The sequence below is a fragment of the Passer domesticus genome, chromosome 7 (genome assembly GCF_036417665.1).
Source record: "Passer domesticus isolate bPasDom1 chromosome 7, bPasDom1.hap1, whole genome shotgun sequence".
In the NCBI taxonomy this organism is placed as follows: domain Eukaryota; kingdom Metazoa; phylum Chordata; class Aves; order Passeriformes; family Passeridae; genus Passer; species Passer domesticus.
The window spans coordinates 48,123,985-48,140,325 of record NC_087480.1 but is presented as its reverse complement, the minus strand read 5'-3'; the positions used below and the strand labels follow the sequence as shown (position 1 = coordinate 48,140,325).

At 37.7% G+C, this 16,341-nt stretch overlaps 1 protein-coding gene across 33 annotated transcripts in view; it reads right to left on the bottom strand.

Annotated features, from left to right (window-relative positions):
- COL24A1 (collagen type XXIV alpha 1 chain) overlaps positions 1–16,341 on the bottom strand; it is a 171,784-nt gene that overhangs the window by 66,123 nt on the left and 89,320 nt on the right. For all 33 annotated transcript variants that reach the window (XR_010366410.1, XR_010366411.1, XR_010366412.1 and 30 more), the window contains 7 exons: positions 13,117–13,170; positions 10,732–10,776; positions 6,862–6,915; positions 6,726–6,770; positions 6,290–6,343; positions 5,615–5,668; positions 4,765–4,818 (listed from right to left, as the gene is read on the bottom strand). Coding sequence is in view for 30 of the 33 variants with exons in the window: in XM_064428386.1 (XP_064284456.1) it covers positions 4,765–4,818; positions 5,615–5,668; positions 6,290–6,343; positions 6,726–6,770; positions 6,862–6,915; positions 10,732–10,776; positions 13,117–13,170 (360 nt within the window). In the remaining 3 variants the exon portion in view is untranslated. The remainder of the gene's footprint in view (positions 1–4,764; positions 4,819–5,614; positions 5,669–6,289; positions 6,344–6,725; positions 6,771–6,861; positions 6,916–10,731; positions 10,777–13,116; positions 13,171–16,341) is intronic.

Below are 16,341 nucleotides of genomic sequence, written 5' to 3'. Positions count from 1 at the left end.
GCATTATTCAGAACTGACCCTTGTGAAACACACTCCAGTGTAGGTCAAGCTGTTAGTAAAGAAAAAGTACCTATGCACAGAAAAGGAATCAGCTGAAATATTCACTGTGAACCACCTGGCCAGTAGGCACTGACTTGGGACACCATGAGGAGGCCTCTGGGTCAGAGGACTTCAGCTCCAGTTAGATTGCTTTAGAAGAAATGAGTCTATTTTAAGGGAAAAAAATGGTGCCACTAACCTTCATGCAATACAGTAGTAGTTAAGTAGTAGTGAGTTAAATTTCATAAACATCCAGAGAGGATACATGATCTTACATTTGTAGGATAAAATAAAGCATTGGTAATTAACCCTTTAGTTAGCACACTGCTCATTCAGTCTCCTGACAAGATTTTGCTTTTTTAATGAACTTCCATATTTCATTAAATTTTGATCATCTGAAAACAGCAAGACTGTCACTTCCTCTAAGCAAAATATTTATTACTACATCTAAGCAAACCCATGGTCTAGCACTAGGAAGAACAAGCTTCCTTCTTCATTAAGAGAAAATCATTACAGATTAAAATATATATGCATACTTTTTCCAATAATGGAAATAAAAATACACAGAATTATTTTTAAAAATCAGGTTTAGCACTTGGATGCTAATGAGTCTGAAAGAAAACCACTACAGAATTAAAATGGTCTGAGTTTCCAGAAGATGGGCAAAAAACTCTACCACCCAGCATTTCACAATACATCACAGTTTCCCTTTCATTTGCCATAAATCAGCAATTACAAGCAGAGTGTGCAACAATTCCAACATGCCTCTAGGTGGCACAGAGGATTTTATTTACATGTGACCAAGGCCCTGAGGCTCACACCTAGAGCACTCACTTGCATCACCCTTGACTTCTACACAGTTCAAAAGAGGAGGTGTTGTTTTGAAAATCCTGGCCACTGCTCAAATACATTGAAGGTCAATTTACAAAGTTAGGTCAATTCCTTGGAATATTCTTTTTTTTGTCCTTTCTTAATTTTCAAGTTACTTATTTATAGACCTTAAATAGTTACCAAGGGGTGAGTTGCTTCATACATCTGTAGATCTCCACGTTTCTAATTTGTGAACAAGTGCTAAATGCTGACACTGACAATTTCTTCTTGGCAATAAACATTGCAGAAAACAATCTGCCTAGAAAAATGTTAGTTTAGAAAGATTCTAATGATTTTATAAAGAATAGATCTATTTTATTTATTTAAATTTTTCTAGAGGGAATTCAGTAAGGACCATGAGATGTAGGTGTGGACAAGTACTACTGCAGGTAGAACAAACGTGATATTTTGAAATCTTTTCATGTCAGGCCAAGTCTTAGAATACAAGAGGGTTACTGGCCTGAGAACATCAACACTAAACAATGCATTTAAAAATTTAAAATCCTCATAATTTTTATCTTTGCTGTGAAGATGGATTAAGACTTTTCTTCTTGAGCACAACCATGAAGAAAAGGCAGATGCTCTGGCAGTATTAGAACACTGCTTATAAGATGTTCTCACATTAATAATCCATGAAATAAGTGTAATAATCCAGGACACAAACAGCCACTTTAGACAATTCCAGAACAAGAATGAACCAGGGAAGAGCTCTTGAAATACCTCAGCAATGGTGCTTGCCAGTCAGATTCCTCATAGTGAAGTGGGATACATCTCTAGCAATACCTAAATTTGAAGTGAGTTATTCAGCAGCCAGCTCCCTGGGAAGTTTCTCCCGATTAAAAATTCATTATTCTTCCATAAGCGAAAGACCAGGAGATTAGTGTACAGTGTCCAGCTGCAACGTAATTTTCAGCAGAGACTATTCAGAACCAAACAGCCTTTGGTATTATGACTTCTAAGGAAATGCAGAGTCTTCATTTCCATCAGCCAGAAGCCCAGCAGCTGGTAGGATACAAATAATTTTCAAAATCCTGCTACAGATGTGGTCTTTTGCCAGCAAAGCACTTTAGAATCTGCTTCATTTAATCAAAAGAAATGCAGCATCAGAAAAACCTGAAGTGCCAACTATCTTAACACAAATGTGCTTTAACCTTGCTGTGGGAGTGTTTCTTTTTGTACTGAACACTTAAATATAAAATTAACATATTTATTGTTCTTATTTATAGATATAATGTTTAATTTAAAAAAATGCAGAGATGACAAAGTTGTTACTATGTTGGGGCATATATCAGTGCCCCAGAGATGAGCACTCTGCCAAAGCTTTTTCTTTTCTGTTGTTTTTCTGTGTGGCTGAAAATGTGGAAGCAGAATATCAGAAATATTGAGAGACATTACATCCTATTTCCATGGGAAATTCTCTCACTTTGCAGAATCCCACTTCAAACTGTTTTCACATGACATTTGCCAGCATCACTGGCCACCCATCTTCATGCCCTTGGCTGCCCTCAAGGGGATAAGGACAAGCACAGGTGGAGAGGCACCATGGAGGGAAAATGTCTCCAGGGAGTGCAATAGTCCTTCAGTCACCAGGTTTCCCTGCTCCAACAAGAGTTCATCTAATCACAGACTGCAATTCATTTCAATGAGAATTTAGAATAAATTTTCTGAAGCAAGACTGAGTGGATGTAGCTACTGAACTTCAACAAGATGCCTTATTAGAGATACGTTACTAATTATTATAATTAAATCACCAAAAGAACGTTTCTGCAAAAAACTGCAATTCTTCAATAAGTGTTTATTATTCTTCTGAAAGCATATGTTATGCAGACATAGAACTTTGGGAAAGGACCAGATGAAGATTCTATGCAAAGGCAAGTAGAGAGTATAAGCAATTTCACAACAAGAGCATTTCCTCAGATATATGCCAGAACATACAATTATTCAGCCCTTAAATTATCTTTATTCCTATATTTCCTAAAAGTCATTTGCATGCAACTTATTTGATGCAGCATTGAAACAGAAGGCTATATTATCACTGCACACCTGGCTTTGTTTGCAAAAACTAAAAAAATCATGTGATAATGCATGTGAAACAGGCACTAAAAGTAAAAAGACCTGATCAGACATATGACAGTAGGCTTTTCTTGTGGAAAAATCTACATTATTTTTTCATACTTAATATATTTGGTTGTGTCTAAATAACTTCTGGCAACAACAACTAGTTTATTTTTATAAGACAATGTAACTGGAGGGACACATACACTCTTCAGTTTTAAGCTGCTTCTTTTAAATTCCTTTCAACATAGAACTTCTAATATCTTCAATTTGTACAAAATCCCAGTATGCTGCTATCCTACATCCCTTCTGTTTCTATCTTGCCATATGGTGACCATATTTTTATGATGTACAAAGTGGAAAAACCTCTGACTTTATTTGGAACTGTCTTGCATGACTGAAGTTAAGACAAACATTGCTTTGCAGTTTCAAACTGACCATTTTGCAGATAATTACTCAAAAAAAGTAGCTGGACACCCAAGTTTTAATTATCTAACATCATGCACCTTTTTTGCCTTGTAATGATGAAGCAATTCTGCACTCCTGAGCAAGGAGAAATGCTGAACTTTTCAGACAGAAAGATTCCCATCCATGTCTGCCTGGAGGGTAACCAGCCCAGGATGATCTTTTCCCCAGACACAAAGGAGTAGCACGTCTGTCCTGGAATAAGGAACTGTGAAGGACTACCAGCAGGACACAGGCTTCAAGACCAACAATTTGGGATTAACCTGCCTCAAGTCTCCCTTGCTGGAAGCTATGCAAAGAAATCACGCAATGAAGTCTCAAAAAGTCCAAAATGCGGAGCCACAGAGGTGGCAGCTGTGGACAAGATGCACAGGCTTTGTCTTCTGCACATCCTCTGACCAAATGAGAGAGACTCATTCTCACAAGACCACCTTGTGCTGCTACAATGCACTTCCCAGGGAGTTTTCTCCGTGAGGGCTTCTGCCTCATAAGAAAGGTAGGAATATAGAACCTTGGTTTGAGGAGATGTGCTCATGTAAAGGCAGAAAAAGGATCATTGCTAGTATATGTCTTCCATTCATATTTTTTTTAAAAAAGGAAAACCCACAAACAAACAAACAAACCCCACCACAAACCAAACAAAACCCAAAACACATTCATTACAGGAGGCTGATTAGAAAGAACAATCCACAATTTCTGCTTTCATCTCTCCAGCAAATACATGTGTCTGTGTATAAACATGTCTTTCTGGTACAGACCACAGCATTTTTCCTGAAAGCCTGTGGTATGAATGCAAAAAAGCACTAAAATGGGACAATTTGGAGACTGAGTTTCTGCACAGACTTCCGTAGCACTCAGGAGTTCTTAGGAAACTTCACTTCTAGATTCAACTGCTTGGCAACACTTCCCAGGTGACTGGGGTTTATCCTCTGTGTTTCTTGTGATAAATATGCAACCAGGGCCTGGAAAATGGAAAATCCCATTTGTAAACATGTTTTAGTATTTACAAAGGGAAGCGTGCCTGAGAAATCACATGAGCCTCATTCCAGGTGTACCCCATAACAACAGGATTCAAGAGAAAGCAAATCCTAATCACATAAGCAAATTAAGAACTACTTTGTATGCAAAGATCCTGTACATTAATATTTTGCAGAAAAAAATGAGCTGGAATCTTTTGTACTTCATGGAGAAGAATGAATTCATCAAATATGACTGAATAAAAAGATTTTCCTAATTCAACTAAGAAAACAGTCCTTTCTGAAGCAAACCCATTTAGCTCTTATTTTCATAATTTAGAACTGACATTCCATTTACTGCTACCAAGCAATTCCTTACCTCGGGTCCTTGAGGACCCAATGGTCCACGGGGTCCAGGTTCTCCAATTTTCCCCTTGAAAATAATCCAAACAGTTAAGATTTCTGATGATAATTTATTTTCAACAGCTGGTTATGAAGATTTTAAAAACATTTATTGACAAAAAGGCCAACAGAAAAGTTGAGATAAATTTTTCACTAAATAGTACATTTTATACCTGCCTCTCTTTGGACACTATTAAAACTAGTTCTTCATATCTCTTTGAAGTCACAACAAAAAAAAAATTCAAATTACTTTAGGACAGAGAAAATTGGGAATTTTGGGAGGAACCATATAAAAAACCTTTAAATATATAGCTGTTTTCACAATAAAGACTATATATTATTTAAACATCTAGAAAGTAACTATTACAGATATTGGTTTACACACTAATATATATTTAAGTATCCAATCATAGCCAAAGAAATGGCAGTTTTGTGATTAATAACAACAAAATTAGGTCCTATCCACATGTACTGGTAGCTTCATTATATACATATTTCAAGCCATCTAAAAATGGGCCCAATTTCACTAAGTTATATCTGTTCTTCCACATTTTCACAATATTTCCCAGAATATGTAATATCCTAAGCACTCTACTAAAATTTGTCACATATACTAATCTTGGTAATAAAGTCTCACATCTTAGGATCTGAGTCACTCATTAACACCAGTCACTAGAAATAAAAGCAGCTTAGACCTTATCCTTTGTGCATTTTGAATTAGGTCAATTCTAGGGGATTACATGCACTGTGAACATAATCCAAAAAAGTGTCAAATATCAATGACATACAGTGATATACTGAGGATAAAATTTGATGTGCAAACTTACTGGGGGTCCTGGTTTTCCTCTGATCCCTGGAGGTCCTGGTAAACCAAGAGCACCCTGAAAAAAGATAGCTATTAAATACACATGAAAATTGTTGTGTTATGATGGAAGCAATAAATTGCTATACTTTGACACCTGAAACAGGCTTCAAAAGAATTCTTCAGGTTGAAAACTATCTTCTAACATTCAACTTTCATCAAAAGAGTTCTCACAGGATGTGCTTTTTCAGTGACTTCTGATGTACTAGCCAAAGAGGAAAGAAGATCCCTATTTATCTCAGTGTGATGATGTGAAGGAGCATGCCAGACCGTGTGCTGCTGCTAACCACAGTAGGTCCAGGTGAGCTGCAGATGAACCTCAAGGGTCAAGGGAAAGATACCTTTTCCAACAGTTCCTTAGAAAGACTGAGATCACACCATAATCCTTGTTTGATGCCTCTCAGTACACACAGCAGCCAAAGTTCTGCTTGTGCAGAACTTGTCTTTGTGCAGACTTTCCATTACTGAGTTTTAATTAGCAGCGAATTTCTTAAAAATATATTAATACAGTGATATCCAGATAGTATTAATACTGCATTCTATTTTTATGTAACCAACCTGCAGCATTTTAAGAGACTCATAAGCCTGATGAAGTTGCTGAAATGGCATAATTTTGTAAAACAATGCAGTTATAACTTACCTTGTCTCCTGGGTACCCCTGATCTCCTGGCTCTCCTGCAAGGCCATGTTCACCCTAAACAATATATAATTTTATACAGACATATGTGTGTGGCTTAAAATGGGGTCGTTTTCAGAAACAGAGAAAGATTAATTCAATATTCACTATTTAAAATTAACACAGATCTTTGGCAATGCAAGGTGCTGCACTGAAATACCTCCTCCAGGAAAGTCTAAAGGCACAGACCTGGATATTATTATGTTCAGTAGTTAGTGTTCTGTTCAGAAAAAACCTTGTCTAAACTACCAGATCATAAGTCTGACATAAATTAATAAAATAAAAGTCAGAAGACAAGAGAAATCAAAAGGAAAAAGAGAAAGCACATTATGCTCAAGTTTTAATGAAGGGAGCCTGAAAGAACTATGTATCTCCAGGATAACGAAAATATTTAAATCACCTTATCACCTTTCATTCCAGGCTGTCCCACACTCCCTGGGAAACCCTGTTAAAGTAAAGAAAACATAAAACCAGTGCTTGACTATCATTTGGAAAGCAGCATGAGCAGCTGGCTCTGGGGTGATTAAATACCATACCGTGGGCCCTGGAATTCCTGATGGTCCACTCGGTCCTGCTGGCCCAATGTCTCCCTATCAAACAGCAAGAAAGGTGACTGCATTTTGTGAATGGAGTGACCTAAAGACTCCTAACAGAATGAGGCACTTTTATGCACCACAGAGAGAAACCAAAATATTTTTAGGTTAATTTCTTAGGGGAAAAAAAGGTATTGGTATCATAAGCTTTCCATGTTTACAGTTCCCAACATCATCAGCAGAAACACAAGAAACAAAACTTGCCTCTTCTGCTGTAGATGATAAATTCAAAAGATCACAGTGTATTAGCCAATGCCAGTTAAGGAAGCTTTCTTTTGTACTGGAGCTGCACATTCAGTGGTCATCACTGCTGTCCTTAGGGTTACTTAATATTACTTCTCTGTAGGCATCAGATTTGGCCCAGAGACATTATTCTGTGATGAGCAGGACCATAATAAAAGTGGCCTTTTTAATGGTCCTTTTACTCAATTTCTCATCTACCAGTGACTTCTATGAGTTAAAAGGAGAAAAAAAAAAAAAGAAAGAAAAAGAGATGTGACTCTAAATACCACGTGTGCAGAATCAAACCTACGTTCCCATGGGCATGCTAACATTTTCTGTTCTAATGTACCTTCAGAGTCCTTACTACAACTCTTCTATCTAGGATTTATTTAGGCAGTTTTATGACAGAAAAAAATAAATTTATCACAAAAATAAAGCATCTTTAAAGATCAGCACAGCAACAGCAATAATAATAATGAAAAAGCTAAACATAAGACCTGACTCAGAATAGTTAAGAGTAATTACAAAGGGAGAAGACTATCTACTTTCTGCCTATTCAAGCTTGGGAGGAAAAAACCCCAAAAAGACAATGTTATGTCTCTATGGCTACACAGAAATTTAACAACACATACAACTAAAGAAATCATTTGCCACTTGCTGAGAGTGATATGGAAAAGATGAGATGCACATCTATGCATTTCCAGTTGAGCACACACTCATTGCTCTCTGGAGACTCTTTCAGCAACCATCAGACTTATGGCTCAGTGAAGAAAAAGCAAGACCAATCACTTAGTGTCTTAATGGTGCTTGGTACAGCTCCCAAGAAAATTGCCACCCTACATTGCTTTAGCCTTCCATGACTGCTTAAATGATATATTCTGTCACGCTAGCTGATCAAGGAAATGTTGACATTGCTGTCTCTGAGCTGTGCTACACATTGTAGTTCAGCAAGGCATTCATGCATTCATGGTACTGAATGTTGAAATGCACACTTATGGTGACAACAGCACTGACTGGAAAATCACAGAGGGATACTGAGCTGGGAAATTTAGCTTACAACAGCAACAGGAAGTAATTCCAAAACAGCTTTACAACATTCAGGTTCATTAAACACCTGTCACAGTCTCCAGATACACTGAGTGACTTAATTAACAGCAAAGAATGGGAACTGCACAAAAATAAAACTGAAAAAGTGTTGAATTAGTTAGTCTGTCAGTTTTTTAAATCATTCCCCACCTACAACAGCCTTGCTATATGTTAAGATATGCTTATCACTTTGGATAAAACTTGCTGATCAATAAAACCTGCAGCTACATAAAGTGTACATTTTCCAACATTTCTATGTGACAAATGAAATTAAAACCAAATTGCTTTTTCCAGGCAAAAAGATAAAATACCAGAAAAGCAAAATTGTTTCTTAGTATTAAGTGGGTTTTTCAAAAGGAAAAAAAATTAAAAACTAATTCATGTATCTAGAGGTGAATTTTCTGCAACTCTTCATCTTATTAAAACTCATGGCCTTGCTAAGTCTTGAAAGACTGACTATTCAGCCAGTCAAAACTCTGAACATGGCAACAGCTTTGTATATTGAAAAAAATCATGGATGGAAGGAATTACTGGATTCAGCTTGCTGATGCTGCTCATTTTGCCATTGTTCTCATGAACAAAGACAAAAATACAACTAACTCTTGACACTGACCATCTGGGCTGGACAAGCTACTTGAATTAATGCTCTTGGTTTCTGTCAGAAAAATACATTTAATCCCATGTTCAATACTGCATCTTGTAGTAGTAAGCGTGTTATTCTTGACTAAGTATTTTAAAGCAAACATTGAGGGCTGTAGCTCTTCACTCAGTTTTGGATGACCATGAGCATCTGCCTGGACAAGAGCAGGCTGAGGCCAGGGAGCACAGACCCATTTGGGGAGCAGGGCTGGCTGAGGAACAGGGCTGTGGGGTCACCTGAAACTCCCCCAGGGCCTTGGTGAAATTCTGCTGCAGAATAAAGAGTGCCATGGTCCCTTGTAAAGAAACTCTGAAACAGAGCACAGCTCTTCCAATTATCTGACTGTGAAAGAGGAAACCAGACTAACCCATACACTAGAACCACGAGAAAGAGTCCCACATATAAACACGAGAAGGCCACTCAAATGGAGCTCACACTCTAAACAATTGTTAATTTTGTGCTGTTCAAAATCTAAACAGTTTTCCCCCCAGTAAATAGCTCTCATTATGGTTATATTCCATCTATGCACAAATGGCAAAAGCTTTGGACTGGTTAGAGATAATTATTTTTCTATTTCACAAAAAATTGACACAATCTCTCTGTAAGTGACTGTAGCTCAGCAAGAAGGCACATGCGGCTTTGATCCTGCAAACATTTATGCTCATAAACTCTAGATAGGGCTAAACTGCTAAGTTTCAAGCAAAATATTCAGTAACAGAATCTTTTTGAAAGTGACATAGTGTTTTAAAACCTCAGGTACATTTGTACAATTATCAAAGCCTTTGAGATTAAATTCCAAAGACAGCCATGTAAGAGAGAAAAGCAAACCACAATTCTAAGCAAATTCTCAAGAGTGCAAGCTCCAGCCTCATGAGTGTGTCAATTGGCCTGAAGAACACATAAAATCATGTTTGCATGGTGAAGGCTACAGAGGTTTCTTGACCAAGCTTTTGTTTTCACTATAGCAATGCCATAACAATCCTAATCAGACAGCCAGGGATGACTTACAGGATTTTTTTTTTTTGTTATGAACATATAATTACAAAGAGTAACAATTGAACTCAACTGTTGTGCTTCAAAGGAAAAGTAAGATGATCATCAGTGTAAAGTGTAAACTTATCAAGAATGTTTCAGATCTGCAGATATCAAAAAAACCCACAAAGCAAACACTGGAGACAATCATGGCTTTCTTAGCTCAAGTGTAAACACTTGCTATTTCTCCCTGGTTAAGAATGTGGCCATGTAGCCAGATATGACTGAAACAACATCAAGAATCAGAGGTCCTCTGTGAGCAAATACATGAATTAAAAACATGAGGGAGTGAAACTACTCAAAAAGAAAGTCTTTCCCACCTTCTGTAGGACTCAGAGCTCCTCTGGCACAAATGATAGATACAACTACTGTGTGCAGCTCCACAGTGAGCATCACAGCCTTATTCTACATATATTTAAAAAAATATTATATTGTAAATATGATAAAGTAGTTTTTCTTCGAAATTAATTCTGCTTTGAATTTCGTAGCCATGTGCAGGAACCAATAAGGACTGCTGTTGTTAAAATGTTTGAGACCATTGCACCCTTCACACTGGCTTTAGTGCTATAAACTAGCAAATTCAGTCATTTCAAATAAAAGACCAAAACACACTGGATCAGAAACAAGCATACAAATCCACACCAAGTATAGAAGTGCTCCATACTGCCAACATGATAGCAGTTTTGGGAGTGACACTACTTAAAATCATGCCTATCTAAAACAAAAGCTGTTTAAATCCTTGAATTTTCATAATTGCTTTTACTATTTCACAAACACACAAGACAAATTCTCTAATGCAGCCATATCAAAGTAAGTAATAAAGGTATACTCACTCTTAGTCCTGGAAATCCAGGAGGACCAACACCACCAACAATTCCCTTTAAAGAAAGTTAATCTTAGATTATCTGAATTTTACCATTTAAAAAGAAATCCCTGTGATAAGATAAAAGCAACCTACAAAGCAAATAAATTTTGATTTTTACAGAATTTCCACAGAACAGCACTGTATAGAGAAATATGCTCAGTAAAATCCCTGAACTGTGGAATGAGGTCACCAGATATTTGCATCATGGGAACATTTCTGCTGTTAATGTAGGAATATGAGATTCTTTTTTTACCATGATACTTAAAGTAGAAGGAAGGAAAAACAATTTTTTGAGGGTGAAAAACAAATTTATTAAGATTCCCTAGAAAAATAAACTGAGGTGGTAATCTTATTTAACTGAGAAGAGGCTAGAACAGAAGAGGCTAGAACAGAAGAGGCTAGAACAGTTGCTAAGTCTCTTTGCCCGTGAAACAGATATTGCAGTCCTCCAGGTCACCGTGTCTCATGCAAGCTGTCCCAACACCTGGGACCTGCTCCTCAGTGGATAACATTCCCAGGGCCCACTGCAGCTGTTGGAGCCCACGGGGAAGGGGAAGTTTTATGCAAGCAAAGCTAAGCCCATTCTGAAAGTGCCCAACTGGGCACAGCTGCTGGACATGACCCAGAGGACACCGTGGTGCTCTCCTCCCTCCTTGGCTGCCTTCACACTTTCCCCAACCTCCTGAAAACTATCCACAGGGGAAGCTGAATGCTCCAGCAACATCCTCCAAGGCAGAGTGACACCCTCAGAGAATTGAGAGGGTGTTGTGGAAATGAAGGATGGCATTAGCCAGCTAAGCAGAAGAAATTAGGCATGGAGACAAACACAATAAGTGTTAAGTCAGCACATGGGAAGAAATGTCTTCCCTTCAAGTTCCTGCTGCCACAGGCCCTCCAGGCAGCCCCTGGTCTGCAGTGCCAGCTCTCAGAGAGGCTCTGTAAATTTGCCATTAGCATTGCAGACCCCTGCAGCTGCAGCACTGGCCTGAACAAGCCCTGCAGGGTGAGCCTGGGGGAGGAGGGGAGATGCTGCCTGTCAAAGGAGGCAGTAAGATCAGCAGCTGTCTTGGCAGATTAGATGGAACTTGTTTGCAAATGCTTGCAGTGAAACGGGCTTCTTTGTAACGTGCAAGTCTGTAATTTCAGACCCAGGCTTTCTGAGCTTGTTTCTATTAAAGCACTGTTCTGCAGATCTGGTGGAAAGACAATATCTGCTTTATCAGGAATGGAGGGAGACTTGGGAGTACGAGGAGGGGAAGGAAGAACTCACCTTTTAATACTTTTAATATCATTTGCAAAGCAGTTGGTGACACTCAACTCCTCAGTGGGTTTTCAAGATGAAAACCATACTGATATCACCTGACATTCCAACAAGGGAAGCTTTACCTTAGGGACCAGAAATGTGCAAGAAATGCTTTCCTGTGTTCCAAAATGTTGACACCAAACATTGATAACCCACCAGCAAAATCCATGTAAGTGTTCTAAAATAAGTTTCTAAGATGGGCGTCAAGGCAGACCTTCAAAAAATAGAGAAACTCTGTCTAGTTGATGACTCTGCTCCACATCAGAAACATCTTTAGATGCAAACTGACAGCAGTTTCCAAAGGAGCACCCAACAATGCAAGAAGATTTAAATCAGCTGCTCTTTTACCCAGCACTTATTGCTGTTCTCTTCACTTGCACAGAGCCTTTCACTGGCTTCTGACACCAAAGGAAACCTGAGTTTGGAGTCTGCAGCCAGAGTTTCCCTACAAATAGAGCAAGCCAGCAAAGCTCCCTCGAGGGCAGCCTGTGAAGCGAGGTGACTGTGCCACAGGCTGGACACCACCCTGCCAAGGACAAAGCTCTTACCACACTGATTACAATGCACTAAATGACATGCTGGCACAACTGTGTTCAGTACCACTTCAAAGGATGAAATCAACTATCAAATGCACAAGCACACAAAAGCTGGGGTTTCACATGCAGGCCAAATCCTATTGTGTTAAGGTGATCTTAGAATAATGGTTTAAATAAACAACACAAAGTCATAGATAATGCAAGAACTTTGAAACACAGAACATTCATCACTCATGCAATGAGGACAGCAAGAGATCTGATTCTCAAGGTAGTCAGCACATGCTGCAGTGGACAATGTGTTCTCTTGGCAGCTTTCTGAGTATTTTCTTCCTCTTTTTTGTACTTATTATAGTAGTTTCCTAGCAATTTCCATGGGAAAGTTAACAGTCCAAAATTTTCCTGGGGACTTCAAGACATTTCTTTTGAGGCAAAAGTCTCCTTTAATTTTGGAGGAGAGTTAACATTGAGTTTTACAAATTTTATCATGTCAATCAACACACAATTCAGTACTTACAGGACTTCCATCGGGACCAGGGGGGCCTCTATTTCCAAAGTCACCTGGAAAACCCTAAAGCAGAATAGAAAATACCTGTTCTTTATTATTCAAGACACGAAAGGTGGTCTGAGCACTGAATCCCTATCGATTTGGGGAATTAAGATAACATAAATAGATTCAGGGAGTGTGATGGAGGAATGGGAAAACCAGAAAGTTTCACCTAAACAGTTCAAATAAAGAGATTAATGCTATTTGTTGGCCTCCTGAAGTCGTAAACTCAAAATGATACAACTATACACAATGGACACATGGAAAAAGCAGACAATTGAATTACTTTCAGAGCAATATTAAACAAGTATTACTTGAATTGTTTTCTTGGAGCCTGTTTTCTTATTTCTTAACTCTTTTTTCTTTTTTTTTTTCCCTGTTAGCTTCAACATTCACCAAAACATCCATCCTTCTTTCCTTAACTCATCCCCAAATATTAATGGTTGGCATCTCAGTATGAAGTCTCATATTTATTAGAAATCAAAATTTTCATCTTTCTAACCAATGTGGACACTTGCCTTAGTCTGCATCTAGACACTGAAACAATAACTCAAGACATAGTAAAGCCTCATTTACTTTATGAGAGTTTTGACTTCAGAGACTTGAGTATCAGAACAGGAAAGAAATCTGATTTGCCAAGTCAAGCATTGAAGCTTAAAACAGAATTTCCATTTCTTGCTTCAGAAAGAAAATGGAATGGAATTCCACCACTTTACTGGCTCTAATCTTCCTTCCTTCCTGTTAGGGTTTTGAAAATTGTTTTACTTCTTTCAGATGTTGCCCACTGCAGAAGCATATAAGTTGCTGAAGAAAAGTTATTTGATTTTTTTGTTTGGGTTTTTTAGGGGGAATGAGGGTGGGAGGGTGTTTTTTAAATTAATTTTTATCTGCTTAGTATTGCTAGGCAGATCTCACTATTTTACTAGAAGAGCCACGTGTAGCTAACTAGAAACTCATGCTATTAGTTTGAAGCAGCACCATGAAATATTTTCATGATTGCTATATATTCACTGCATGAAATTAGAAGAAGGGAGGTAGTGCAGATAACTGAGTAGTCAAAAGCATTTTTTAGCCACAGTGTAAAGTCTATACAGGAGTTTACCAAAAAACTGGCAAAACACTAAGCTGGAAAGGGATTCTACCTGGAAAAATCCAAGCTATGACACGCAGAGACACTTTTCTTGGAATTGAAAAATGTCACACAGTGTTACTAGAGTACTGAGATAACAGAGAGATGCACTGGCCTCAAGAAATCAGAAATGGTCTTCTTTGTATTTCCAGTGTCTTTGTTCCTCTCCATGTGTAGCAGAACAGTTCTTGGAGGCATTAACCTTTCCCCTCAGTAAGGCCATGTTCAAACCTGCTGCAGCTCCAAGGTACAGCTCATTTGGCCTTTTAAAGCTGCTTTGCTCAGAGAGCATCCACACAGCTGCCCAGCCCAGGGCCTGCTGCAGCACTGTCATTCCTCAGTGGAATGGGGGGATCTACATCACCATAAAATAGCATTCCAACAGTAGTCAGGAAGACAATATAAAACTGTGTCAAGGAGATGGAAAAATCATATCATAAATCAAAGAAGTTTAAGCACTGCTTAAACCATATATGGCTTTAGTAACAAGCCAAACTTTTATAATAAGGAAGGCAACATTTTATACAGATATACACATGGATGCACACTGCCAAAATATGTTGAAACAACTATTAATTATCATCATGCATGATAATGTGAAGTAATCTGAGACAGCCTTCTGTAGCATCTTTTGAGCTGATTTTAGGTGGGGATTTTTTCTGCTTTCTCCTGTTAATTCAGAAAAGCTAGACACAGGAATTCCTCTCACTGCAATGAAATTTTGTTCAGCATCTGATCATAGAACTCACAAATAAGAATCTATAGTTGTAGGATCTGACAATACAGGTCTTCATATTTTTGCCACTTTATAATTTAAAAAGTAGAGCTTCTTAGGTAATGGTCAATAAAGCAGATTTAATTGATTCTGAAGGTTGTACACCATTGGTCATTTTTTCCCAGCTGTCAAAATGTGTGTAAAATTTCACATATGCAAAATGGATATTTGAGAGTGACTATGTTATTAAAAGCTACCAACTGAAGATGAAGCCAAAGATTAATTTATGACCCTTTCCTAAAGAGCATAATTGGGTTGTACTGCCTACCATTGGTAGATGTTGGAAGAGGCAAAATTGTCATAACACACATGTATATTCTTTTGAAACTACAGATAAGGCCTCAAAGGGGAAATGAAGGATGCCATGGGACAGAATCACAAATAATACAGCACAACCCCAGCACAGCAAGAGTTACAGAAGCGACAGATCACCCACAGTCATTGCAATCACATTCTCAACAGCATGTGTTTTTGTACTGATACTGAAAAATCTATCTTAGTAAGTAGAAAAATAAAGCAAAATGAACAGTCACAAAAGTATAAAACTGGAAGCAATATAATAAAACTACTGTGCAACAACTGTTTTATTAAATCAATATTATCATTTAACATTATTGTTAAGCATACAAAGGATGATTATTCATAACTTTAATATAAAACAGAACCTGAACTGTTTTTACAGTTACAATGGACTTGATTACCGAATTCTTGGTAAAATTTACACGGTCTGTTCTAACACATTGACAACTGGTTTTAACTAATCACAGACAGAAGAAAACTATGTAAAAATCTTCCCCCAAATAAAAGCAAAATGCATCACACTACCAGGAAATAAATGCATTAGAAATACTGCAGAACTAGCCAACAGAAAGAAATTGAACACATATACTTCTACCATGAAATATTTTCTTTAAATGATATTGTATGCAAAACAAACATAAAATTAAAACAAATCCTCACTCTATAGATTCAGACAATTGAATATTTTTTTCCATTTCAAATATGTCAGAAATGTTACAAATATGAACAACTGTTCCATAAACCTACTAATTAGCGGCATTTTGTCAATTATAAATGTTTGCAATCCCTTGCATGATTCACTTCTATACTTTAAAATTGCTTTCCAAAAATGATATTATACTTCAGATCTCATTTCTTTCAAAAAGATCTCTGCCAATCAGACAGGGTTTTTATTTTCTCAAGTATTATTAGGGACAGTTTTGTCCAAAAAAATAAGCTGCATCCTAGAACAAAAGGTGAGGATCCTGACTTCAGGCACTGTAGAATTCCC